Source organism: Pelophylax lessonae (genome assembly GCF_965119305.1).
Source record: "Pelophylax lessonae genome assembly, chromosome: 4".
Lineage (NCBI taxonomy): Eukaryota > Metazoa > Chordata > Amphibia > Anura > Ranidae > Pelophylax > Pelophylax lessonae.
The window spans coordinates 343575461-343602337 of NC_138771.1; the positions used below are offsets into that span (position 1 = coordinate 343575461).

The window sequence follows — 26877 nt, forward strand, 5'->3', positions numbered from 1 at the left end:
GTGTAAAAAGGCTGTTTGATACTCTGATCCTCAGCATTGTGCAGACAAATGCCTCGTACACACGTACCGATTGTTGGCTGTAAATATTCGGCCGACGACCGATCGGCCGATTGTAGGCTTGTTAGTATGATGCTTCCGACAGCGCACTTTCGGCCGAATAGAATCTGATGTGCATGCTTTAAAATTTTTGTTGGCCAACACCAGAACGGCCGATTGTTTGCCAGTCAGTACAGAATTCGGCCGACAATCAGCAGATTTGCAAGACTGGGCATGCTCAGAAAAGAAAAAAGACAAGGAAAGTTAACCATCACATGACATCACTTCTGCAGTCGGCTGTTGTTGGCCGACAAAATTCGTGTGCAGTCTTTTGCAGTTTTCAACAGACACGACAGCCCTGGACAAAAGACGGGCGATCGTTCGGCCAACGATCGGTACGTGTGTACGGGGCAAAAGGGTCAGGGGTCCTGCAATCGGGGGGGGAGAATGAAAACTCCGCCTACAAGCTTTAATCAGACACTGATAGAAGCCACAAGACTGCTGTTAAGAGGTATTTAGAAGTTTATATTTACTAAAATAATTGCATTTCCATGTTGTGTGTACTGTGGGAGACCAGATGCTGTGCATTCGGAAAGGTTTCACTTTTTCCACATTTTATGTTACAGCCTTGTTCCAAAATGAATAAAATGTATTCTTTTCCTTGAAATTCTACCAACAATACCCCAGAATGACAACATGAGGACCCGTTCACACTGGGGCGACGCTACTTCCCGGGGCGACCTCACAGGTCGCGGCGCGCTGCTCGCCCCGCAACCTCGGAGCGGCCGGCACGGACTTCATAACATTGAAGTCAATGCAGGTCGCTCCAGGTCGCCCCAAAGAAGCACCCTTTTTCTAAGTCGGAGCGACTTGTGTCGCTCCTATTAGAACGGGTCCACAGCTTCTCTATGCCAGGCGACCTGTCAGGCGACCAGGTCGCCTGACAGGTCGCCCCAGTGTGAACGGGGGCTGAAAGAAGTTTGTTTTGAAATCTTTGCAAATGTATCAAAAATAAAAAACAAAACTCCCTCGTACATAAGTATTCACAGCTTTTGCTCAATACTTTGTTGAAGCACCTTTGGCACCAATTACAGCCTCAAGTCTTTTTGAGTATGATGCTACAAGCTTGGCACAGTTTCGCCCATTCTTCTTTGCAGGACCTCTCAAGCTCCATCAGGTTGGATGGGGAGCGTCGGTGCACAGCCATTTTCAGATCTCTCAATCGGATTCAAGGCTGGGCCCTGACTGGGCCACAGATTCAGAGTTGTCCCATACTCATTTGTTATCTTGGCTGTGTGCTTAGGGTCCTTGTCCTGTTGGAAGATGAGCCTTTTGCCCAATTTCTGAGGTATAGAGCGCTCTAGAGCAGTGGTTCTCAAATCCGGTCCTCGGGACCCACCAACAGGCCAGGTTTGCAAGATAACTAAATTACATCACAGGTGATCTCATTTGCTTCTCAGTGATTGCAGTATTCTAGTCTGCATCCCCCAAGGTAATACTTAAAATCTGGCCTGTTAGTGGGTCCCGAGGACCGGATTTGAGAACCACTGCTCTAGAGCAGGTTTTCTCTAAGGATGTCTCTGTACATTTCTGCATTCAGCTTTCCCTTGATCCTGACTAGTCTCCCAGGTCCTGCCACAGAATAATGCTGCCGCCACTATGCTTCCCTGTAGGAATTGTATTGGCCAGGTGATGAGCGGTGCCTGGTTTCCTTCAGATATGATGCTTGCCATTCAATCCGATCCCCTGGACGGATGGAAAATAGGGTTTCCATCCGTCCGGATTTCCTGGACAGGATTGGATGCAGATGGCAGTGGGTGTCAGCGGACATGTCACCGCTGACATCCGCTGCCCCATAGGGATGCATGGGGATCCGATCAGATCCGCCTAAAAAACTGACAGGCGGATCTGATCGGATTGCTCGTATGAAAGGGGCCTAATTGTGGGACCTTAAATAGACAGCTGTGTGCCTTTCCAAATCGTGTACAATCAAGTGAATTTACCACAGGTGGACTCCATTTGGGTTGTAGAAACATCTCAAGGATTAATGGAAACAGGATGCACCTGAGCTCAATTTTGAGCGTCATGGCAAAGACTGTGAAAACGTATGTACATATGATTTTTTTTTTTAATAAACTTGCAAAGATTTCAAACAAACTTCTTTCACGTTGTCATTATGGGGTATTGGATTAAATTTATAATTTTCCTCAAAATTCTACAAACCTTTTGGAACAAGGCTGTAACATAACAAAATGTGGAAAAAGTAAAGCGCTGTGAATACTGTATGGATGCACTTTATAGTGAATGCAGGGATCTGGGTTTACTAACACTTTAACTCTTAAAAATGTCTTTGAAACGGAAAACGCCTGATTCGCCAAGTTTTTTCACTAGATGAAAAAATACATGAGATAAAGAAATCGGTAAGAAAACATGCACGAAGAGCCTGTTCTCTTTTCAAAGCCGGTAAATCTCTAGAACTGCCCTGTCCCATCATGCTTTTGTTATGTTGGAAAAGGAAAACCCTTTTCCTATTTTGAAAGTGATGTAAGTGAATGATGTCAGTAGGGAAGACCAGAATTCCCCGTGCTCTAAAAATGGTTCCCTGGCTCAGGATTTCCTTTCTGTTTGACAAGCCTGGCACATTTTTTTTTTATTAAATTGTTAACAATAAAATTAAATTGTTTCATTTTAACTGTAGCAAATAGGGGGAAAAAAGAAACGTAATCTGTTCAGTGTTAATAGGGCACAAATAGTGCAACTATGTTACTGACCAATCATTTTAAGATGTTTGTATAAAATGAGCTAACCTAATAAATAATCCTGGAATCCTTCACTTAATGACCAATTGACCACTTAAAGACAGCCCACCGCAGTTTTACTGCGGCAGGTCGGCTCTGTCTCTCGAAACAACGTAACTGTATGCCGCTTCACAGGACTGTTAGTGCCACAGGGGAAGCCAATCAGCTGGTCCGGCGGCTGTGTTTGCCGCTGGGCACCTGCGATCACTCCTCGGGGAGACAGAACGGCGGTCTGCGGTTGTAAACAGGGCAGACCGCTGTTCTGTCAGTTATGAACACAGGGATCCTATGTTCCTCTTATTTAGGAACACAGGTCTCTGTGTTCATGCAGAAAGCTCATCTCCCCCCCCCCCCGGTTAGAAAGCACCCCCTGGGGACACATTTAACCCTTTGCCCCTGGTGTTAACCCCTTCCCTTCCAGTGTCATTAGTACAGTAACAGTGCACATTTTTAGAACTGTAGTAATGTCCTTGGTCCCCCCAAAAGTGTCAATGCCAGTTAAGGGTCTGATCTGTCCACCGCAATGTCGCAGTCCTGCTAAAAATCGCTGATCGCCGCCATTACTAGTAAATAAAAATGGCATAAATCTTTCCCCTAGTTTGTAGACATGATAACTTTTGTGCAAACCAATCAATATACACTTAGGATTTTTTTTTTCCCAAAAAATTTGGCAGAATACAAATTGGCCAAAAATGATGAAAAAATTTAGATTTTAAATTTTTTTTTTGGGAATGTTGTATAGCAGAAAGTAAGAAATTAGTGTTTTTTTTTTTTTTTTTTTTTTTTTTAGAATTGTTGCTCCTTTTTTTTTTTTTTCTTTTGTTTATAGCGCAACAAAAATTATTTTTGTGGAAAAAAAGGACATCAGATTTATTTGGGTACAGCATCGCACTACCACGCAATTGTCAAAGTAACGCTGTGCTGTATCGTAAAAAAAATGGCCTAGTCATTAATGGGGTTAATAATTCCGGTCCAAAAGTGGTTAAATAAACCCCATACATGTACATCAGAAGTGTGCAGGTAGCAGAATACCATAACTGAATAGAGAAAAGCGTTTTTTGTTTTCTTATTGGTGTATAGAAGTACAACACATTAGGAAATGTGATCTAGTTTTATTTATTTTTTCCCTTATTGATGGAAGATAATTTGTGTTCCCAAGAATAGATTCTTTCCTTTGGAGGCTACCTTTTTTTTGTCTGCACATTATTTTCATACGCTTTGTTTCTCCCCATAAATCCATATTATTCTCAGTGGGTCCTTGCAGAGGAGAAACATTGTATTGTCATTGTTTATGACGGAACTTGCTGTGCTTAATGCAGCAGAACTGTTTTCCACACTATTTCCTTAAGTAGAAGAGAAAAATCAATTGTGATCAATATTGTGTGATTTTTGTCTGCCACCCAATCTTGGGTTTAATCTTTTTAGTCCTAGATTCAAATTGCAAACAATGTTAATTGCTTCAAAAGAGGCTTTCCATCTTTTAGTAGTCCCACGACCTGAAAAGAGATATTGGATTTGTGTAATCTTTTTCTATATTATCTTTTACCGACAAATAGTACATAGTATTTAATGAAAAAAATGTGCATTTTAAAACAAGGAAAACAATAACATTCTCTCTATATAAATATGCATCGTGCTAGTGTTTTCTTCTTGCTTTTAGAAAGGAAAAGAAGTAGTCCATGAGGAATGAGCTTGGTGTTCACTGTTTGCAGAATGGGTGAACAAAATTGCCAGTTTTGGCCAGTTAGAACCTCTGACCTCTGTAGCTGGAAATCATTCATTGCTGCCATTGAATTACAGATTATGACTCAGAGCCCCCTCCCCATCTTTGGTTGCTAGGACGCTTGCGGACACCTGTAGTATAACAACTAATGATTCCACAAAGCATGTCATTGGTTGCGAAGATGTAGGCAGCAACCAGCATCCTACCAAACATATTTGTTTGAGGCATCATTCATAGTGATTGAGGATGCATTAATATCGCTGCACAATGTGATTGATGTTGGATGTACAGTGCCTTGCAAAAAAATGGCATTTTTCATGTTTTGTTGCCTCACAACCTGGAATTAACATGGATTGTTTGAGGATTTGCATCATTTAATTTACAGAACATGCCCACAACTTTGAAGATGTGTTTTTTTTTTTGTTTTTATTGTGACTCAAACAACAAATGGGACAAAATAACAGAAAAAGTCAATGTGCATAACTATTCACCTCCCCTCCCTAAAGTCAATACTTTGTAGAGCCACCTTTTGCGGCAATCACAGCTCCAAGTTGCTTTGGATAAGTCTCTATGAGCGTGCCACATCTTACCACTGGGATTTTTGCCCATTTCTCCTTGCACAACTGCTCCAGCTCCTTCAATTTGGATGGTTTGCGCTTGTGAACAGCAATCTTTAAGTCTGGCCACAGATTTTCTATTGGATTGAGGTCTGAGCTTTGACTAGGCCATTGCAACACATTTACACATTTCCCCTTAAACCACTCAAGTGTTGCTTTAGCAGTGTGTTTGGGGTCATTGTCCTGCTGGAAGGTGAACCTCCGTCCTAGCATCAAATCACGCACAGAGTGGTACAGGTTTTGTTCAGGAATATCCCTGTATTTAGCACCATCCATCTTTCCCTCAACTCTCACCAGTATCCCAGTCCCGGCTGCTGAAAAACATGGTGTTCGTTGGGTTTGCGCCAGGCATAGCGTTTTCTTTGATGGCCGATAAGTTAAATTTTAGTCTCATCAGACCAGAGCATCCTCCATACGTTTTGTGAGTCTCCCACATGCCTTTTCCGCAAACTCAAAACGTGCCATTTTGTTTTTTGCTGAAAGTAATGACTTTATTCTGGCGACTTTGCCTTAAAGCTCAAATCTTTGGAGTGTACGGCTTAGGCTCCATGTACACAGGACGTTGTTAAAAGTCCCTTTGAATGCTGGAATTTTTAGGACGTTTGAAACGTCCGTTCGGTCGCGTTTGTACCCGCGTTTAGCGTGCGTTTAGCAGCGTTTACGGGCGTTTGCGTTTAGAAGCGTTCCTAGAGGTAAAAAAAATGATTCCCCTTTAAAATGGAAAAACGCGAACGCTAAACGCGGGTCATCGCGTGGAGACGCGTTCGGACGTTTGAAACGCCGGGAAACACAGGTTCGAACGCAAATAATTGCGTTCTAAAAACAGTCCCTGAACGCAACTGCCTGCAAATGACTGTAAACGACCCTGTGTACATGGACAGATAAGATAAAATGTAGATGGGTTCAGGGGCTTCTGAAAAAAACGCCCAACTGCTCCTAAACGGCCATTTACAACGTCCCGTGTACATGGAGCCTAATTGTCCTCCTATGTAGATAGCAGGTTTGCTGTTGTGCCATGTTCTTTCCATTTGGTTAAGATGGATTTGATGGTGCTCCTGGGGATCATCAAAGATTTGGATATTTTTTTATAACCTAACCCTGACTTGTACTTCTCAACATTATCCCTTACTTTTTTGGAGAGTTCCTTGGTCTTCATGGCAGTGTTTGGTTAGTGGTGCCTCTTGCTTAGGTGTTGCAGCCTTTGGGGTCTTTCAAAAAAGGTGTGTATATGTAATGACAGATCATGTGACACTTAGTTTGCACACAGGTGGACATCATTTCACTAATTATGTGACTTCTGAACAAATTATGTGTCTCCATAACAAAGGGGGTGAATACATACACACATGCCAATTTTCTGTTTTCTATTTCTAAAAAATAGTTTTATGTATATATTTTTCTCATTTCACTTCAACTCTATTGTGTTCTGATCCATCACAAAAAATTCAGATTAACAAAACATTGAACTTAAGGCTGTAATGTAACAAAATGGGTAAAAAGTCAAGGGGGGTGAATACTTTTGCACGGCACTGTACATGTGGGATTTTATTTGGGGACATTTTGAAATGTCAGTTTTTATTTAGTATATCATTTTTCGTGAAGATGTTATCAGGGGTACATAGCTAAGGCTCCCTTTTTAACCACTTTACCACCGGAGGATTTTCCTGCTTTACGTCCAGGCCACTTTTTGCAAATTGGCACTGCGCAAATTTAACTGACAATTGCGCGGTCATGTAACGCCGCACCCAAACAAAATTTACATCCTTTTTTTCCCACAAACAGAGCTTTCTTTTGGTGGTATTTGATCACCTCTGCGCTTTTCATTTTTTGCGATATTAAAAAAAAAAAGCGAAAATTTTGCGAACAAGAATTGACATTTTCTACTTTGACAGGTAAAAAATATCCAATATATTCAATTTTTGTCATATATTTAAGCCAAAATGTATTTAGCTACACGTCTTTGACAAAAAAATCCTCAATGAGTGTATTTTTAACTGCTTTAAGACCGGAAGATTTTACCCCATTCCTGACCAGGCTATATTTTGTGATTCGGCACTGCGTTACTTTAACGGACAATTGCGCGGTCCTGCGATGCTGTACCCAAATTAATTGATGTCCTTCTTTTTTTCCCCACAAATAGAGCTTTCTTTTGGTGGTATTTGATCACCTGTGCGATTTTTTTTAATTTTTGAAAAAAGAACGACACTTTTGAAAAAAAAAAAACAATATTTTTTACATTCTGATATACAACATTCCCAAAAAAAAATTAAAAATCAAAATTATTTAACATTTTAGGCCAATTTGTTTTCTGCTACATATTTTTGGTAAAAAAAAATCACAATAAGCGTATTTTGATTGGTTTGCGCAAAAGTTATCGCGTTTACTATCTACGGGAAAGATTTGTAATTTTTGTTTAATTTTTTTTTACTAGTAATGGTGGCGATCTGCGATTTTTTTTTTTTTTTTGCAGGACTGCTACATTGCGGCAGACAGATCGGACCCCTAACTGACATTTTTGACACTTTTGGGGGTACCAGTGACATTACTACAGTAATCAGTGCTATAAATATGCACTGTTACTGTAATAATGACACTGGCAGGGAAGGGGTTAACTTTATTGGTGATCAAGGGGTTAAGTGTGTCTGCCCCATGCTTACTGACGTGTGGGGGGAGGGGGTTGTGTGACACAGGCACAGATCGCAGGTTCAGCTATGCTGAATCCTGTAATCTGTCCCTGCCTGTCACATAGGAGTTCCGCCCACTTTGTTTACACAAGCGGGCGGATTTCCTCACTCGGTCCCAGACGATCCGGGAAGAGCGGCGGTGATCACCGCCTCTCCTACCCTGGCCCGACTCCCGCTGTGTCTGAATACAGCGGGAGTGAGCCTCCGGTGGCACGCTGCCGAGTGGGGGCGTTGTCCAGCGACGTAGGTCTACGTCGCTGGACGATAACTAGCCACTTTGCCACAGTACCCTCAACGTGAGCGGTCGGCAAGTGGTTAAGGTCCTTTCTGTAGACCTCCACATCCACTAGACCAAGGAGGTGGGGAAGAGGCCCTTGTCTCTCACCCGAGTTGTTTTGCCAGAGGGGTAGTGCAGTTAAAGTAGATGTGTGGCACTCAGTAACTGTTAGGTGAGCTCAGACTAGTGTATTTTGAAGACTGCATCCTCAGGGATCCAACACTTTTAACCTCTGAAATCCTTGTAAGTAGCCAAATGTAGCAAAACTAATTGCACGGCATATCACTCTTCATTTCATCATAAATTTCAAAGGTTAAAGCAGTAGTAAACTCTGAAATTGATACCACATTTAGGCATTGTATCAATGAAACAACTTGTTTTCAATTAAAAAGCCACTAATAGTATGCATCAAAATCGTTCTTACGTTTACAAATAAAGAGATTGTGAAACCCTCCTGCTTGTTCCTAACCGCCGCCATCACAATTGGGTCTTCCCCATTTGTGCAGTACCTTATTTCTGCCCTCAGTATGTTTCCCTGGCCATAATCCCGTGCATGCGCAATATTCGCCGTATCCAAGCCTCGTTTTCGTTCTGGGTTACTAAGGAGTAACAGGGAATAGGTGCCGATCCTGTTGCTGCCTTACTCCAGAGTTTCACGGTATCTCAGGGCTGATGACGACAATAGGAAATGACGCAGCCCGGCATAGACCCAGCATTTTTCAGGCAGCAGAAGCTTGCCGGAAAATTAGGGCTAACTGCGCATACGTGGGTTTAAGAGAGAAAAACAACGATTACTCGGAAAGGAAGCCAGTAAGAGGAGAATAAAAATGTACAATAAATATCATAGCCTGCTATTATTAATTTAGAGAAAAGTGATCAGAATGAGTATACAACCGCTTTAACCACTTCAATACTTAGCACTTTCACCACCTTCCTGCCCAGGTCAATTTTCAGCTTTCAGCCCTGTTGAACTTTGAATGACAATTGCGCGGTCATGCAACGCTGTACCCAAACAAACTTTTCGCCAATTTTTTTTGAGACAAAGCTTTCTTTTGGAGGTATTTCATCACCACTGGGTTTTTATATGTTTTGATGAATGAAAACAAAAAAAAAAAAATAATAATTTAGAATTTTGAAGTTTTCCCCTTTAATGATGTGGCACTTGTGGGCATCCCTGAGGGGGCTACACTGATTATCAGTGCAGATCCCCCCCCCTTTTCACGGGAGCTGCTTATTGGCTCTCCTCTATTCTCGACATGTTCGCAGTGAATAGAGGAATGCTGATAAAGGGCATTTCCTAGTTTCACTATGATTGAACACAGCTGCTCACATGGTGAAGAGGCTACGTCACGACCAGCTTGTTCTGCTGGACATATGATGTCCAGTCAGAACGAGAAAGCTACGGCCTGGCCATCATTGTGCTATAGTCTGGGTGGGAAGGAGTCGAACAATTAAAAACAGATCTAGCCAACTAATGTATCTCGTGCACCCACTTTCGAAAGGCAGTTGAATCTGGTAGGGTTGCCCTTCCCATGTTAAGGGCCTGAGATCTGGTATGATTCAGGAGTGATAGGGTATACCCATGTAGTGTTTGTTTTTTTTTTTTTCCTCCTCCCCTTAAAAGCCTATAATACGCCGTCGCCAAGGACAAGGGTCTGGATCGATATGTGAAGGGGTTGGGGGGCAGTATGCGTTTTTTTTTCTTTTGGTTATAAATGGAGTTCCCCCTTAACATCATACCAGACCCTCATCAAGGGGAGTATAATCTAACATAACATATATGTGAGTTTTGAAGATTATCTAGGATTCTTTTGTTTAAAAATGTTTTTGTTGAAATCTTGTTGAACACATTCATTGACAATTTACTGTGAAATTTGGAAAGATTTCCTTTCACCTATTGTCTGCTGCAGGTTATTGCATGCCAACACAAGACAAACAGAGGTTAGTCTCCTTGTGAGTTCAGATTACATATTTGTGTCTGGCTTGAAGAAATCAAATCTAATTTTTAATTTCTTTTTAATGGAAGTAGAGAATGCCTTTGACACACTTTGAAAAGCGTGGTGAAGCGGCATCCTTAGAGGGGCCGGTCACTATGGAAACACTAGAGATACTGCTTCACATTGAATTCAAGCCTGGCTTTTCATCTTGGTTTATAGGCTTCTAGCAGTACAAGGGTTAAGTGTCTCTGAGGATCATTAGTTAAAAATAAACATTTTTTTTTTTTGCCAGTGTCAGAGCATTTTCTCAGCAGAGATGTAAGTGGTTATTATTCTGAATTATTAATATGCTCGCCATATAGAAATCCTGCTTCTACCCACTTTCCTCTGTCGCTGATTGAAATGCTTGTTGTTGGATGTGGTTTGACCAGAATGCTTATTGCACCTATAAGAAAGAGAAAAATGATTTCATATGTGGATTTTTTTTTTTTTTTTTACAGGCTTTTATAGGAATGATGTAACAAAATTGCCACTGGTTAAGGCGGTCACATTACGGAAGCGCTGCACTTTGGTGCGCTGCAGAATTGCAATTCTAAAACCGAGTTTAAATGGCCCATTTTAATTCTAGGCCTACACTTACCAGTATCTTGCGGTTGTTGTTAAAGTAATGGACAGTGGCCAAGGCTGGCAAGTTTTTTGACTGGTTAAAAGATGGTATTAAATTGTTTTATTTCAGCAATAGTTACTTGTAGAAAGCCTTCACAGATGTTGGGATGTACCTGGGTGAGTGCCATACAGCCTTCACAGATGTTGGGAAGTACCTGGGTGAGTGCCATACTTGTAGGCCCCTTTCACACATGCTGTCCGTTTTTCATCCATCCGTTGACGGGTGAAAAATTGACATCAATGTATCTCTATGTAAAAACGGATGACAACGGGTGATCATCCGTTAACGTCCATTTTCATCTGCTTTCGTCAAAATCCTTTCTTTTTTAAGGATGAATGCCCTATTTTTCAAACGGCAAAAAAATGGATCGGACGAAAAACGGATGACAACGGATGAAAAACGGATAACAACTGACGAAAAACGGATGGAAAACTGATACATTTGACGTGACTGAACTGATGAACTGAACGGACCTATGTGTGAAAGGGGCCTTAGGAAGAAAAAAAAGCAAGGTCATGCTATTTTCATCCTCGCGCCACAGTGCAAAACCATAAGGGCAGCTTCACACTCCCTTGCTGTGCTTTCGTGCCAGGTTAACTGTGCTTTTCCATAGACGTCTGAGGTCCAACGGTTTTGTGTAGTTCATGGGTGCCCATCCGTTGGCCTCAGAGCTCTCTGATGTGGCCTGCAACCTCCTGTTCTGGAATTACGGCCTGCAACCTCCTGCTCTGGAATTACGGGTCGGCAGCCCAGAGCATTAGTGTTGTAAATGGAGCCGGTGGTAGAGGAAGCAAGCAGGCTGTGGAGGGCGCAGAGCCGCAGAAGCTGATCCTTCCTCTATAGTGCTGGCACCAGTCCCAGGCCGAGTGATACTAAATGCCTTGGAGAGCAAGACTATAGCCAATGATGCCTGCAGATCTGCAGAGAGGTAATTCCTGCAGATCGGAAAGTGGAGGATTTAAATTAAAGGTCAGTTTATATGTATCATTTAACAGTTTAGCAATTGGCAAAATATATCAATGTTATCAGTTCTGCAATGGTTATTAGCCTGCTTTAAAGCTGATCTGCAGGTGCAGTGCACCTGCTGGTTATCTGCACTGAGCGCTTGTATTGTAGCCTGCGGGTTTGGTGTGCTTTCTGAAAAATCGCCCAAACTGCTGAATGCAGGAGTTTTGGTACACTTTCAGAAATTGCACCACACCTGCAAGATATACAATAGAAGGCTGCGGCAAAGTGCACTGCGCTGCACCCACGATGCGGGTAGACACTGTGAAAGCAGCCTTTTAGTGGGCTTAGGACAGTAAGGGCCCATTTACATTTGCAGTTTGGGGGGCAGTAAAACCCCATAATTCATTGTCGCCCGCGACCAGTTACCAAATCACTCAAGTGGCCCTCACTCTTCAAAAGGTTGAGCACCACTGGAGTACTTTCAGAAAGCACACCAACGGTGCAGCATGCAGGAGTCGGTGTGCTTTCTGAAACTGCACCAAAGCCACAGGTCTTTATAGAAGTATATGGGAAAGCGCAGCTAACCTGCACAAAAACCGCAGTTTAGCTGCTCTTTATCAAAAGCGCAATGGGCAATTTGAAACCGCCATAAGTAACCGCAACAAAAAGGCGTTTATATAAAAAGTAAGACATGAACCTTCACCAAAGATTTAGGAGCTCTTGCCTAGACATAAGTGACTTCACTCACAGTGGGGTCATGGAAAATCTGAGGTTCCCAAATTTTATGAATGCGCTCCTGCTCTCCTTTATAAAAACAAAAGAACTGGCTTATTAATACCTTTAGTGGAAATTTTAATGGCCGTGGAAATATTACCGACTGTAAAAATCTTAACAAGAATTTTGCAGAGAATGGTAACCCATGGCATTTAATCGGTTTTCAGATTATTGCAGTCAGGTAGGTTAGGAAGTGATGCTTACTGACTACTGCTGTTTGCAAGGGTATACGTGGCCAGAAAGTTTTTTTTTTTTTTTTTGTTTTTTTTTCTTCACGCGAATACAACACATTGCTTTGTGACCCTGTTGGAAAGATTTCTAGAACTGGTATTGCTTTGCGACCCTGTTGGAAAGATTTCAAGAGCAATTATTGCTTTGTGACCCTGGTGGGAAGATTTCTAGAACAGGTATTGCTTTGTGACCCTGTTGTGAAGATTTCTAGAATGGTTATGTGACCCTGTTGTGAAGATTTCTAGAATGGTTATTGCTTTGTGACCATGTTGGGAAGATTTCTAGAATGGTTATTGCTTTGTGACCCTGTTGGGAAGATTTCTAGAATGGTTATTGCTTTGTGACCCTGTTGGGAAGATTTCTAGAACCCTTATTGCTTTGTGACCTTGATGGGAAGATTTCTAGAACCCTTATTGCTTTGTGACCTTGTTGGGAAAATTTCTAGAACAGTTATTGCTTTGTGACCCTGTTGTGAAGATTTCTAGAACCCTTATTGCTTTGTGACCTTGTTGGGAAGATTTCTAGAACCCTTATTGCTTTGTGACCCTGTTGGGAAGATTTCTAGAACCCTTATTGCTTTGTGACCCTGTTGGGAAGATTTGTAGAACAGTTATTGCTTTGTGACCTTGTTGGGAAGATTTCTAGAACCCTTATTGCTTTCAGTGACCCTGTTGGGGAAGATTTCTAGAACCAATATTGCTTTCAATGGCCCTATTAGGAAGATTTTTCATTGCTTTCTGCTTTGGTGACATCTATCAGAACAAGGAAAAATGTCCCTGCAGGGATATTACATTAAAACTTGATGAGAGAGATCCTTATACTCAGTCTACTGGAAAAAAGGGGACAAAAAAGGGAAAGTGGGAATTGACAGAGGATCTACAACACTAACCTTTTTCAATAGATCAATATTATGCACCTTTTAGAAGGCACTTTTGTTTCCCTGTTTATGTTCTGGGGAAAATACTGTGGTGTTCATTTACTAAAGGCATATAGGCTGTTCACTTTGCAGGGAAATTTCCCTTAGCTTCGTGAATGTGGTAAAAACTTCACTTTGTGAAGAATACCCAATCATGTGCAAGGAAAATAAATCTCTTTTAAAATGATCAGTCTATTTGTCTTTAGTAAATCATCACTAAAGTTTTTTAACGTCCTTGCCACATCCTGTGCCAAGATCCTGCTTATAAATTCTAAATTGGTCTAGACTGTCAGAATTCTTATTACATGTGGTGTTATATCAGTTATGTATATTTATGACCATATCAGGCTGTTCAATGTGTGTCCTGTAGTAGAGCATTGAAGCCAATCGGCAGTCATCCTTTTTTGCATCGACGAATGATAAAATTTTATTGGATGCCAGCTAACTACACTTTGCACGAGGTCATTATGTAAAGCATAATTTTATATACAAGTTTCTCAATCTACAAACCAAATTAAAGAAAAAATAAACCACCAATGAAAAATAATTCAGGAAATTTGTACAATTGCAATTTTGTTTTGATTCGGTAGACTAAAAGCATTCAGATTTGCCCAGAATGGTACGTGATCTGATTTTCTGCATTCCTGTTTAACAGACACAAGTTGTGTGCATGATATGATCGTGTCTGCACCAGGAACATGTTGTGTGGTGCGTAGGAATGCACCTCGATAAATAATCGCCTATTAGGTGTCATATCGGTCGGGGGAACAAAGTGCACATTGTAGAATACACATCATTATTTATGGTGCTGTAATGGAGCAGTGGATTGCACTTGCAGCTGGTAAATAAGCCAGCATGCACATAGTAAAAATATACAGCGCACTGTGTAAACCTTTTCACGCTACATTTGATTCTCATTCATGCCATTTGGTGGAAGGTAGAAACAGATGGGAAATACTTATTTTTTTTTCATTTGGTGTGGTAAATCTGTCTAGAACAACACATCTCAACGTACACGGTTTTCCATAACTTGTTGTTGGAGTGAAAATATGTTCCTGCTAAAATTTGGTGTTCTCTTCTGCAAACTGCATGCTATGTAATTAGAAATGAAATAAACTTTTTACCCATGTGTACAGTAACTGTCATGCAGAACTTTCATCATCTTGATCTTTTATAGTGCTCAGTGCTTTATAAGCTATTCTCTGTAGAATTTGTTCAGAGGTTACTACTGGTTTGTTTTAAAACGCTGTGAAAGAAGGGCTCCTGCTTTGCCATGAATGTGGCTAAAGAGTACTGTAGCTCAGTTCTCAAAATGCATATTGACTTTTCTTGCTTTGTTTTTAATGTTCGTGTCACTAAACCCACATCATAAAATACAATAAATGCTGTATTAAATGCTGTTCATACTATGAGATACGTTTTTCTGTATTCTGTAAAAAAAACTGGTTGATCCTGTTGATCTCTATCTCTACCTTCTGTTCATGTCACCAATTCAGCTAGGAATTTTGCATCTGTGGTAGCAACTCTGCACATGCTCAGTTTTTAGTGACTTTCTTTATCTACTCTCTATTCCCCCTTCCTACAGCAGCTACACAGTAAGATGGGTAAAACTCAGTTGACTATAAATCTAAATGTAATGAAGGAGAAGAGCCTCTAAGCGCAGCAGCTTTAATTTAGTAAGGAACAGATTAAAAACATTCAATCATGCCTATTATGGCGCTTTTCCACTGCATGGAACCGAACAGTTCGGCTCGCTTTTGTGCTTTTCCACTGCTGGTACTGCATGGTATGGTGTAGGAACGGTACGGCACAGCGGCGCTTTTCCACTGCATGGAACCGAACGGTACGGCTCTCAAAAACAGTACCACCTCGATTGTGGTACCAAACCCGGTACCATATCCCACAATCCTTTTCATGCAGTCACTACTAGCCACTGATTGGTCAGAGAATCCCACCCACCCCGTTGTTATCCCACCCACTTAACTTTAGTACTGCTTTAGTGGAAAAGCAAACCATACCGTACCGTACCGAACCGTTCCAACGCCGTACCATGCGGTACCAGCAGTGGAAAAGCAAACCCAAGCAGGGCCGAGTAGAGCCGAGCCGGTACTTGCAGTGGAAAAGTGCCATAAGTGGAAAATAAGCACATGGTACGTGTCCTCCAGCAGCAGCAATGTCCCGGAGCCTGAATAGCCGACTAGCCACTATGAATGCATGAGCTGGCAAGATGGCCACCCAGCAACTTCTGAGACCAATGTGAAATGCAGACAGAAAGTGACACCACACTGGAAGGGGCAGTAACATGTTTAGGAGCATGTCCAGTTCGCTGCTTTGTCAAACAGTTTGTTGGCTATCAGGACTCCAAACACTGGCTATTAATGCTCCATGCACGCCCTTATGCTGCGGTGTGCACAAAGCTATACACTGCAGCAACACTTCTGAGCAGAAGTGCAAATATTGGCAAGCTTTAGGTGACCCTCTCTGTAATAAAAGTTGAAATACAAGGTGGTTATAAATATGTACCTTCCCCTTACCTACAGCCTGTAATGGTGTCAATTTTGATCACTCTTTAGTTACATTTGTCGAGATGGGTGTTCCACTGCCCATGATCTGCTGTTCAGTTCTTCTTTAGGTGCTCCCCATGTTCTTCTGCAAATGACCTGCATTCTCCTATACTCTTATTCCTTCTTGATGTTTCTGAGCATTTTTTTTGTGCTCTATAGAAGATTGTTGAGTTATGTGTTAGGTTTTGTGTTGGATTGTTGTACACTGATTGTACAAGTTTAGCCGGGATATGCCCCGAAGATTCTGTTTTGTAACCCTCACAAATAACTCTGAATAAAGAATTTAAAAAAATAAAAAATACCTTCCCCACTGCCTATGTGGCCAAACACCACTACATTTAAGGGAAATTGTACGTTTCATAGTGGTTCCTCCTGCTGAGGCCTAAGTGAATTCTGTATCTTGTGACATGCAGGTTGGTGGGAGAGAGAAATGTCATTCTGACTTTTTTTTGGGTAAGAGACTTTTTTCAAATCCAAGATCATGTTAATAATGTCCCCTTAAGGCCCAAATTTATTACCAAATCTCTACACTCTGCTAAGCAAGTTGTTCCAGTTTCCATAGAAACATGAACACTGAGGTATCCTTTTTAGCTTGGCACATGCACCCTCCAGCCCCATAGCCAGTTATTGATTCTGGGCTCTTCCATCACAGGAAGACAGGAACCAATTATAGCCTATGGGATTGCAGGTCACGTGTGCCAAGTTATGGAGGATGTCTTAATGCCCATTTTCCTAAGGAAACCTAAGTACTAACTTGCCAGATAGAGAAGACCTAGAAGGAGCATATCATTTTCAGGTAAGCTTGGACTTACCTTTTTTAAACTGTGCAGTAAATATAATGAAGTGATACCACTACCATCTCGGATTTGGCTACTACAGCCAATGGAGTTTAATGCACTCTTAAATTAACGAACAATCTTCTTTGCAGGGCTCAGATTATCAACGATCTTTACACCTTTTAAAGATTACTGCTGCCCATACAGGCTTAAAGTGTATCCCTAGTCAAAACTTTTCGAACCTGGTTCAGCCTTTTATTGCAGTCTGTCTCCACCAGAGATATTTCACCCTTTCTTATTGTCATGGAGGCTATTGTCACCAAGACATACAGTGAGAGGATATCTTTAAATATAGAACCTTTCTGATGACAACTACATAAAAAGAAAAGTCCTTACATTGGAGATTATAGCTTACTTCCTGTTTTAAGGCTGAACTCCGGGAAAGTAAAATATTGTCTAAAAACAAGAAACCTGTCTCTTCTTTCTTGAACATTGGTGCTTTGTGTATTCCTTCCAGATTTGTTCAGTAACCCAGCATAAAGTTTCCTGTGCAGGAGGTCAAGGACTGTTGGTCGCTCTCGATATGTAGGGCGACTAGTCTTCTATCCACTCCTCCTAGTTTTCTGCCGGTGGCCTGTAGTGGGTGGACCTGCTTGGTTCCTTCCACAGCTCTGCTTTTTGCAGAGACTTTGTTCAGGATGGTGATTGTCACTTCCATTTTACAAGGGAATAGCTGGGCTTACAAAGGCATTTATAGCTTTTGTAGTTTTTGACGAATATGTTTACATGAAGATTTTTGTGCCAGAATTCAAGCCAAGAAGGTTTAAGGGTCTGTTAACACCAAAACTCGGTGCAGGAAACCCCTGTTCCATGTGCGTTTCCCTCACTGCGTTCAGAATGCACTGGGTGTGCGATCTGCGGGTGTCAATCGATTCCTAACACCCCAAATGAAGATCGCAAACGCAGTGCATTTGCCTGCACATGATCGCACGGTACCTTCGTTTCATGTGATTCAGTTGCAGTGTATGTTTAAAAGTATTGTGTGCAAAACTTTTGAAGCTTTCCAGTGCAATTTTAGCCCATTCAAATAATAGGGCTGGAAATTGCATCGCACTGGAACACGGAAAGTGTTCCTGTGCAATGGGCCGGCAGGAAGGAGTTTGTCTTGCAATCATTACTACCCCTTTTTTTTTTTTTTTTTTTTTATATATTAACAAACAATATAATAACCATAAATAAATAAGGCACTCGGACACTCTGCTGGATGGAAAAGGCCGCGGCTTATTTTATTAACTGGTACAAACTTTAAGTAATCAACCAATAATATTTTCTTTAGCATATTCAAATACAACCAACCCAGTCATAAACAACTCGGGTTGTACAAGAATAAAATTAACCATCAATTTGCAATCATCCAACAACACCACTTCCTTAAAACATAACGTACAGCAAAACGTCCCCCTCTGATACAGAGGTGACCCAACCAGAATAATATTGTAAGCCGCGACAAACCTAAAGGGAGGGAGGGAGGGAGGGGAAAAAACAGGTGAGGATTTTGTAAGAGATTAAGCTGTGAGGGCTCGGGTGGACCATTAAATAGCCCCCTTCCTGAGGTAACCTTCCTCCCATAGGTGGGAGAGTGTGGGCGTGGAGAGGGGCTCATTCGCTGAAATGACTAGCCTGACTAAAAGCTGCCTAGTTACACTACCTAGTTTGCCCAGCTACACCTGAGGCGGTAAAACCTGGGCAAGGAAAGCCAGGAAAACAAGCCCAAGGGTCAATAGTTCACTTCACTGACATGGCTAACCAATATACACCGTATTAACATGGCTTCACTAATCTAAACTATCCTAATCTCACCCTTCCACTATCCCATAAGAAAGGGGGGCTTATATTAGCCCCCTTTCTCATATTCCAGTTTTAACTGGCACTGAGGCTGAATAATTACAGCTAGCTCTCTAGTGGCTAATCTTCAAATATATTAAAACTACGAAATTGTGGCCCTTGCCTCTTATGGGGTCTCCCGCCAGCACTGTACACTGCTCTTTGTGTAAGCTGTGTGCTGATGAGGGCACTTACGTGGATGCCCTCCCGAACCTGGCTGTGTGAGTCCATAGACACACACACACACACACAGTAGCTTGGCCCTGCTAACAGGATTTGATGAACAGCAGCAGTAGTTAATGGTCCTCGCTGCTGCCTCTGTGTCCTGTGAGGAGGGAGAGCATTGCTCCTGCAGACGAGCACAGTGCTAGTTTGAAAGCAGTGTTATGGTTGCGGGGGGGGGGGGGGGCTATATTGGAAGGTTTTTAACCTTAAAGCAGAGAACGCATTAAGGTGAGAAAAAAAAGAAAAAAAAACTTGTGCCCTTTGAATCACTTTAACTTACTCATATGCTGTGTGATCAAGTAAAGGTACACCTACAGTTCAACTTTTTTTTTTTCTTTATTTGAGGTACAGTTTTTAATCTTTACAATGGTAGTTCTTGTAACCATTGATTATGCGGTAAATGTTGTGATAATGGAAAGTTGTAAAGAAACTAGCCTTTGGCGCCATTGTCAGGTCCATCATTCTTTTCTGCTTGGTTACCATGCAGAATGCCCACTTTCAGATGAAGGGTGAAGCTCATCAGGAGACTAATTACACAGGAGTTAACCTCTGACGTTTATAAAAGAATAACCTCAATTAAGCTAATCGGAAATAATTCACCTATCCTGTTGGCTGCACTGCGGCTGGGGGAATAAGGACAGCTGATACAGCAGTGACTGGTTTAAAACAAAGAAATTTCTTCTGGCTCCAGGAAGCCTCTTATAAGTATTAGTATCGTGTTAGAATTTATGCAGGCTGATTGCACTGCGACTCTTGTATAGAAATCTGTATTTTCAGATTTTGTCTTTTTTATATACTTACTGTGTGTGTGAATATATGTACATCACGCTCCAAAAAAGAAATGCCAATATTTGTGTTATTATTATTTTGGATATTTAAATAACTTGTAGACATGCACCCCCCCCCACATACTTTTATGCTTCAATTTTGCAATTTTGTATTTTCATAGCTTTGTGTGGTAACTGCTAGATGCCAGTGAGGTAGAAGGTGAGAGTTGGTAAAAATCAATTTCTGGAATGAAAACTGAAAGAATATATTAAAGGTACAAATTAAAGTGGTATTAACCACTTAAGCCCCGGAAGATTTTACCCCCATTCCGACCAGGGGGTATTTTGCGATTCGGCACTGCGTGACTTTAACTGACAATTGCAAGGTCGTGCGACGCTGTATCTAAATGAATTTGGCGTCCTTTTTTTCCCACAAACAGAGCTTTCTTTTGGTGGTATTTGATCACCTGTGCGATTTTTTTTTTTTTTTTTGATCATGCGCTATAAACAAAAAAAGAGCGTAAATTTTGCAAAAATAGCAATATTTTTCACATTTTTTTATGAAATTCCCCCAAAAAAATGTAAAAATCAAAATTTTTTAACATTTTCGGCTAATTTGTATTATGCTACCTATGTTTGGTAAAAAAAATCGCAAAAAGCGTATTTTGATTGGTTTGCGCAAAAGTTATCGCGTTTACTAACAAAGGGAAAGATTTTTGTCATTTTTGTTGTTTTTTTTTTTTTTTAACGTGTAATGGCGGCGATCTGCGATTTTTTTTTTTGCGGTACTGCGACATTGCGGCGGACAGATCAGACCCTTGACTGACATTTTTGACACTTTTGGGGTTACCAGTGACATTTCTACAGTAATCAGTGCTATACATATGCACTGTTACTGTAAAAATACACTGGCAGTGAAGGGGTTAACTTTTTTGAAAAGGAGGGGCTATGTGTCCCCCTAGGGGCGTGCTTTCTACTGTGATTGGCTGTGGTTTCAGATGTATGAATGGTGATCAACGGTTCTACATAGTAGAACTGTATGATAATCATTCATACACAGGGGAGAATGACAGGCACGAGTGACCGCGCGGGGGGGTCCGTGACCACGCGGGAGCGCGCCTCCGGGGGCGCGCGCTCGCTCCCTAGACCCTCACAAGCAAGCGACGTAGACCTACGTTAGTTTGCCTGTGAGGGGCTGACCGCCGACGTAGATAGTCGTGCGGCGGTCGGCAAGTGGTTAAAGGCTTGGCTTAAAAAAAAAACCAAAAAAATTATTTACCTGCTCTGTGCAGTGGTTTTGCACAGAGCACCCCCGATCCTCCTTTCTGCAGGTTCCCTGCCGGTGCTCCTGGCTCTTCTTCCTTGACCAGTGTCCCCAATAGCCAGCATCTTGTTGTGGAGGCACTGGTGCGTGCTCACTTCTGAGCTCTGCTCTATACCTTCATAAGCATGGCCCCACTCCCCCATTTGTCCTCATTGGCTCACTAGCAGTGATTGACAGCAGTGAGAGCCAGTGGCTCCCGCTGCTGTCTCAGTCAATGAGGAGAGGGAGTCCTGAGGCAGCTAAGGCTCTATTGCACATAGAGAGATTGAGAGGGAGCTCAGGTGAGTGTTTTTTTACCTTCATGCATAGAATGCATGAAATTAAAAAAATCTTCAGCCTTTAAAACCACTTTAATTCAACCCTGTATTAACTCAAGCTTGTTTAAATTCCAATTTTTAAATAAATGCAAGCAATGTAAATACCCATGTTTGACCTGGTATCCGCCTCTTGCCCCTTTATATACAGCAGAGCTCGGACCAGGAGACGTAGAAGCAGTGCAAGGAGCCAGTTGTGCTTTAGTGTGCTCATGTGCTGTCATGGAACATTGATAGAGAGTAGAGTGAAAGCAGTCTGTTTCTCCATTCAGTGTCCAGTTACGAGCAGGGAAATCCACAGTATGTATAACACAGGTTATCACTGGTAATCCTTGGATTTGCCAGAAGAAAATTTGTGAGGTCCTTTTTAGATTTATACCAACCTGGACAAACTGAAGATCCTTAGAATTTAAAAATGTCATAGTAGCCTTTTTTACATTATATCATTGATGGTATCAAAATAGGTACCTTCCAAAAAGAAAATTAAGTTAAGAAATAAAGCGCCAGAAAGTGCTATATCGGGACTGTAAGGTGGATCTCAAATGAGTTTTCCACTAAAATTCTTGCAATGTTCCCCTTGATTGATGAGAGGAATGGGCAAGGGTATTGTGATGGTGAAATATGACTCTCTGAAGCTTTCCACAATACTTTTTAGCTCCTTAGCTAATTTTTTTCCAAAACCCCTACATAATAGGCAGGTGTTGCTGTCCTTTTCCTTTCTAAAATGTCAATTTACAGAATTCCCTCAACATCCCAGAATACAGTCGCCATCCTGACTGGCTTGCTTTTGCTTTGACTAGACCCTTTGCTCTGTGAGGTAGTCATTGCTTCAGGATCATACTGATTAAGTTAAATTTATTCTCCAGTTTCAATTCCCTTCAGAAAGTACTCTGGCTTTTGATCTCCTATGTATATCGTCTCCATGGAATACTCTGCTCTTGTCTATTGCTGATCTGAGTGCAACAGGTTTGGTACCCAAAAAGCAGACCGTTTGCTTAGCTTTAAGCCTAGTACACATGCAAGGAATTTCCGCCGACCGATCGTCCGTCTTTTGTCCAGAGTGGCGTTTTGTTGGTTGGAATGTGCCTAGACTGCACACGAATTTTCCCGCCCGACAAAATTCTACTTCAGAAGTGATGTCATGTGTTGGTTTGCTTTCTTTGTGTTCTTTCTTCTCTGAGCATGCCCAGTCTTGCTCATAAGATTTTTCCCTGTCGAAATCTGTACTGACTGCATGAAAATCGGACGTGTTTTGATGGAGGACAAAAATTTTATAGCCTGCACACCAGATTTTTTTTGGCCGAAAAGTCGGAGTCGGTTGTCGGAAGCATCATACTAACAACCCGAAAATCGGCAGATCGAAAATTCCCGGACGAATTTCGACTCGTGTGTACGGGCCTTTAGTTTCTCAGATAAGATTGTGTGAACAGAACCTACTGAGATGTCTAGGGTGTTGGCTATTTTTTTTATGCTTTTAATTGTCAGGCACCGTGTAATTAAGTCTCGAATAGCAATACATTTTTCCTTATGAACTGATGTCGACAGGCCGTCTGTCTTCAACTTTGTCTCCTCTTTCTTTGACATAGGCTATTCCTTTGTAAATTGCAGGGTTTTTTGGTGAATCCTCGCCATAGACTTTTATCAGTGATAATGGGTCTTCATTGTTACAACCAAGTTTCACCATAAAGTTCTTGCTTCAATTTTGACAGAATCCATGTTGCACTGCAGAGGGTTGGATTAACACTGGCGTATGTTTCAATCGAACACCATTAAATATTACCTGCACTTACAGCACGTAAGGCCAGGTTTACTCTGTTATAAACCAATATATAATTATACATTCTTAAGTTAAATCCTATTCTATGTAGCTGTTCCTTTTAGATCTATGGTCAATTGCTATATAGCATGGTACCTGGCAACTGCTCTAGACCTGCAGATGGTGAACCCACAGGGTCTCAACAAAGTCACTGCAGGCGAAGCAAAGCTTCAATGTTTGTGGCTTTGCCAGGCGCTTTGCTGTGAACTTTACCCCCAGGCCTAGCTCTGTGGATATTTACTGGCATCTACACCGGTTAAAACTGTTGTCTGTCTTCTCACATTTGACTCAGGAATGTGGCAGAACTCCCCAGGAGAAGCTGCATGACAGACCTACATGGCTAGAGATTGTCAAATCGTAATGAACTGTGCCATGTTGGCAAATTTATAAGGGCATTTCTACTGAGCTTTGGTCATAGGCAGAGGGACACTTTGCTAAAAATGTTCTAAATGGAGGATGTGCGTGTTGGCTGAATGGATTGCAATGATTGCAGAGTTTGCTTCTAGTCAGTTGGACCATGCAAAGGTGGGGGGGGGGGGGGGGAGGAGAGCAAGGCACTCATTAGGACATCATTAATTCATCCTGTACATATCTAACAATATGCAGGGCTTTTGGAATGTGGAAAAAGTTATAAAGCATGCTTTATTTTTTTTTCTATTCCAGCAAGATCTATATTGATGGTCAATCCCAATTACTGTATACAAATGATTATGAAGGAATTCATGATTTTAATATGGCATTGCAGGGTTATTTGCTGTAAGATTTAATAGTAAACTGTTTTTTTTATTTTTTTGTTGTAGCTAGAGATTTTAGAGCCCCTTTTGGTTGTCATAAGACTACGTGTTGTCAAAGGGATTTTTTATGCAAATGTGAACCATAACTTCGTATAGTCTTCTCTCATTTCAACCTTTATTTTGAGAAATTCTAAATGACCTTTGCCAGAAAGAGTTGATAGGTGTAAGAGCAGATGTATTCAGTCATCTAAAAATTGCCTTTGTGTCTCCCTTTTTCTCAGCTGACATTATCTCGACAGTCGAATTCAACAACACGGGAGAATTGCTTGCCACAGGAGACAAGGGGGGCCGTGTTGTAATATTTCAACGTGAGCAGGAGGTAAGGGCTGCTGACCACAAAATTAATTTTATTTTCTCATTACAAGCTTCATGCTGCTTCCTAATTTTTATGTCTTACTCATTGCCCTGGTTATCAATAAATAAACCACACTTGACATATGAGCCGGGCAGTTGTGCGTTTCCTATGGTGTGACCTTGCTTTGATAACTTGACTGATATAGGGTTCTCATCCGGCTCTTTTCAGCAATTCCATGCTGGGACCCAAAAGATTTAAACTGACAGCAAGCGTCCCACTCTTATTGTGAAGTATCTTTTTGTTTAGCGGAGCTGACACGGTTTAATGATGCATTATTTATTTGATCACAATATGACAAAAAGCAGCATATAAACTAGATTGTATAGATGCTTCACATGTTTACCCATTTCATACATTTTTTCTCCCGTAAAGGTATGTATGGCATACATGAATTGTACATTTATACTTTTTCTACCTGTCTGCCATGTGGCTACCAAGCAGAAGATAAACAGAGAAAAAAGTGTTCTGTGACAATTTATGTTTAGTATAAATAATTAAATGTATTTCCTTCACCTTAAATGCTATTGATTGACCTTTTTAGAAGTGGACATTGGGCAGATGGAACATGTAATTTAGTTGTGGCTGTCCAAATCTAGAATAGGATAGGACTTATACTTGTAAGGTAATGTACAACACCCTTTGCATTTGAATTTTAGGCTACCATATAAATGTAACTTTAGTCATATTAACCACTTGAAGACAAACACCTTAAACCCCATTTCAGTCTAGGATGTTTGTTTTCACCACTGTGATACTTTAACTTGCAATAGGTCATGCAGCATGGTACCCAAATTAGTTTGATGTCATTTTTTGAGACGGATGGAGCTTTTTTTGGTGCGATTGGGCTTTTTATGGTTTACTATATAAAGGATAAAAGATGGCATTTTGAAAAATCTGTTTCTACTATAAAATTGGCAAATAAAAAAATATTTCTTCACAAATTTAGGCCAAAATATATTCTGGTACATTGCTTTAGCCAAAGTCCACAAACAATGGCATATACAGTATAATTAAAATTTCTCAACCTTGATGTTCTGACGGCTTATCTCCTTTCTTGAGGTCCTAAATTTTCAGGACAGTACAAATATCCCCCTCTCGGGTATTTAGTAAGAAGCAAGGTAAGCTTCTTGAAGTTGTACATTTTTTTCCCACAATTTTTGAAAAATTAAGAAAATAAAATTTCTCTTTTATTCATTGACGAACACAGCTTCAAATCTTCATTGACCAATTGGTTATGCTGCCACCTACAGGAGTAGGACACTAGGCGGAAAAGAATGGACTATGCCTATAGGGCAGTCCCAGGGGGTATACTCCCACTTCCTGCTATAGGATCTCAGATTTTTTTCTGCCTAGTCAGGAGTAAGGACCTAGCTCCTTGATAGGATCTTTGGTCCTAGCATTTTTTCCTTTTTAAACAGAACTTTTTTGCTTTTTGTTTAACTTCATCAATCGAGTCTATTCCTGTGAGAACTACAATCAATTTGGTTTCTGTGAGAACTACAATCAATTTGGTTTCTGTGAGAACTACAATCAATTTGGTTCCTGTGAGAACTGCAATCAATTTGGTTCCTGTGAGAAATGCAATCAACTGCCGAACTGGGTGATGCACTGGATATTCTAGATCCTTCCGGTCCCCCCAGTGTCTGGTCAGCGAGCGCATGTAGACCGCAGGTCCGCGTTAGGTTGGCTGCGACATAGCCCCACTGGACGGGGGCTGGCTGGTGAGTGAAACACCTCGCGGGGACGCACATGACCTGGTCGCAGTGTACCTCTAGCCGCAGCACCCCCCATTCCAAGATGGGGAGGTGTTATGCCCGGAGTGGTGCCCACCTGGTTCCGCAGGTGTGGTGAGTAGTGTCCCCCCTCTCCTCTGGGAAAATTTGGGGTGGGCGTGGGCCCCTCCCCGGGTTGGTCGGTCCCTCCTGTGCCCTTCCTACACCTATGGCACCCCCTCATCCCTCGTTGGTTCACCTGCACTGGCTACCACCCTCCCCCCCAGCCCCTCTGGAGGTACGGTGTGGTATGGGGGGTGTGTGATAGCTCTGGAGGGGGGGTGGGGAGTGTGCTGCTGCAGCTCCATTTACATTTTAATAGGTGCCAGCTGCTTGGAGGGGGGTTCCTAGCTAGGCCCCCCTTACTGGATGAAGTACCTGTGGGGCCCCGAGGCCCAGGAAATCGCATGCTCATCGCGTGGTGCCGCCATTTTCCCATAGCCTAATGCATGTGAACCTGGCAGCATGTTTTAAAAGTTTTCTATAGAAGTCTATGGGCGGCCACTTTCTTGTAGCCTGCAAGAGCGGTGCTCGGCTGGGGGGGGCCTCAAGTGATGGAAAAACGTTTTCCTTTTCCTCTCTGACCGACGTGGAGACAAGCTGCTGCGTTTTCTCTCTCTCCCTTTCTACAGCGGTGGTGGTGAGTCCCTGGGGTGATATATACTCCCTCCTCCTGTT

At 41.8% G+C, this 26877-nt stretch overlaps 1 protein-coding gene across 3 annotated transcripts in view; it reads left to right on the forward strand.

Annotated features, from left to right (window-relative positions):
• The window catches only part of PPP2R2B (protein phosphatase 2 regulatory subunit Bbeta), a 599706-nt gene that overhangs the window by 459911 nt on the left and 112918 nt on the right, over nucleotides 1–26877 (forward strand). For all 3 annotated transcript variants that reach the window (XM_082253120.1, XM_082253121.1, XM_082253122.1), the window contains one exon: nucleotides 24294–24391. In XM_082253120.1, coding sequence (XP_082109246.1) covers nucleotides 24294–24391 — 98 coding nt within the window. The remainder of the gene's footprint in view (nucleotides 1–24293; nucleotides 24392–26877) is intronic.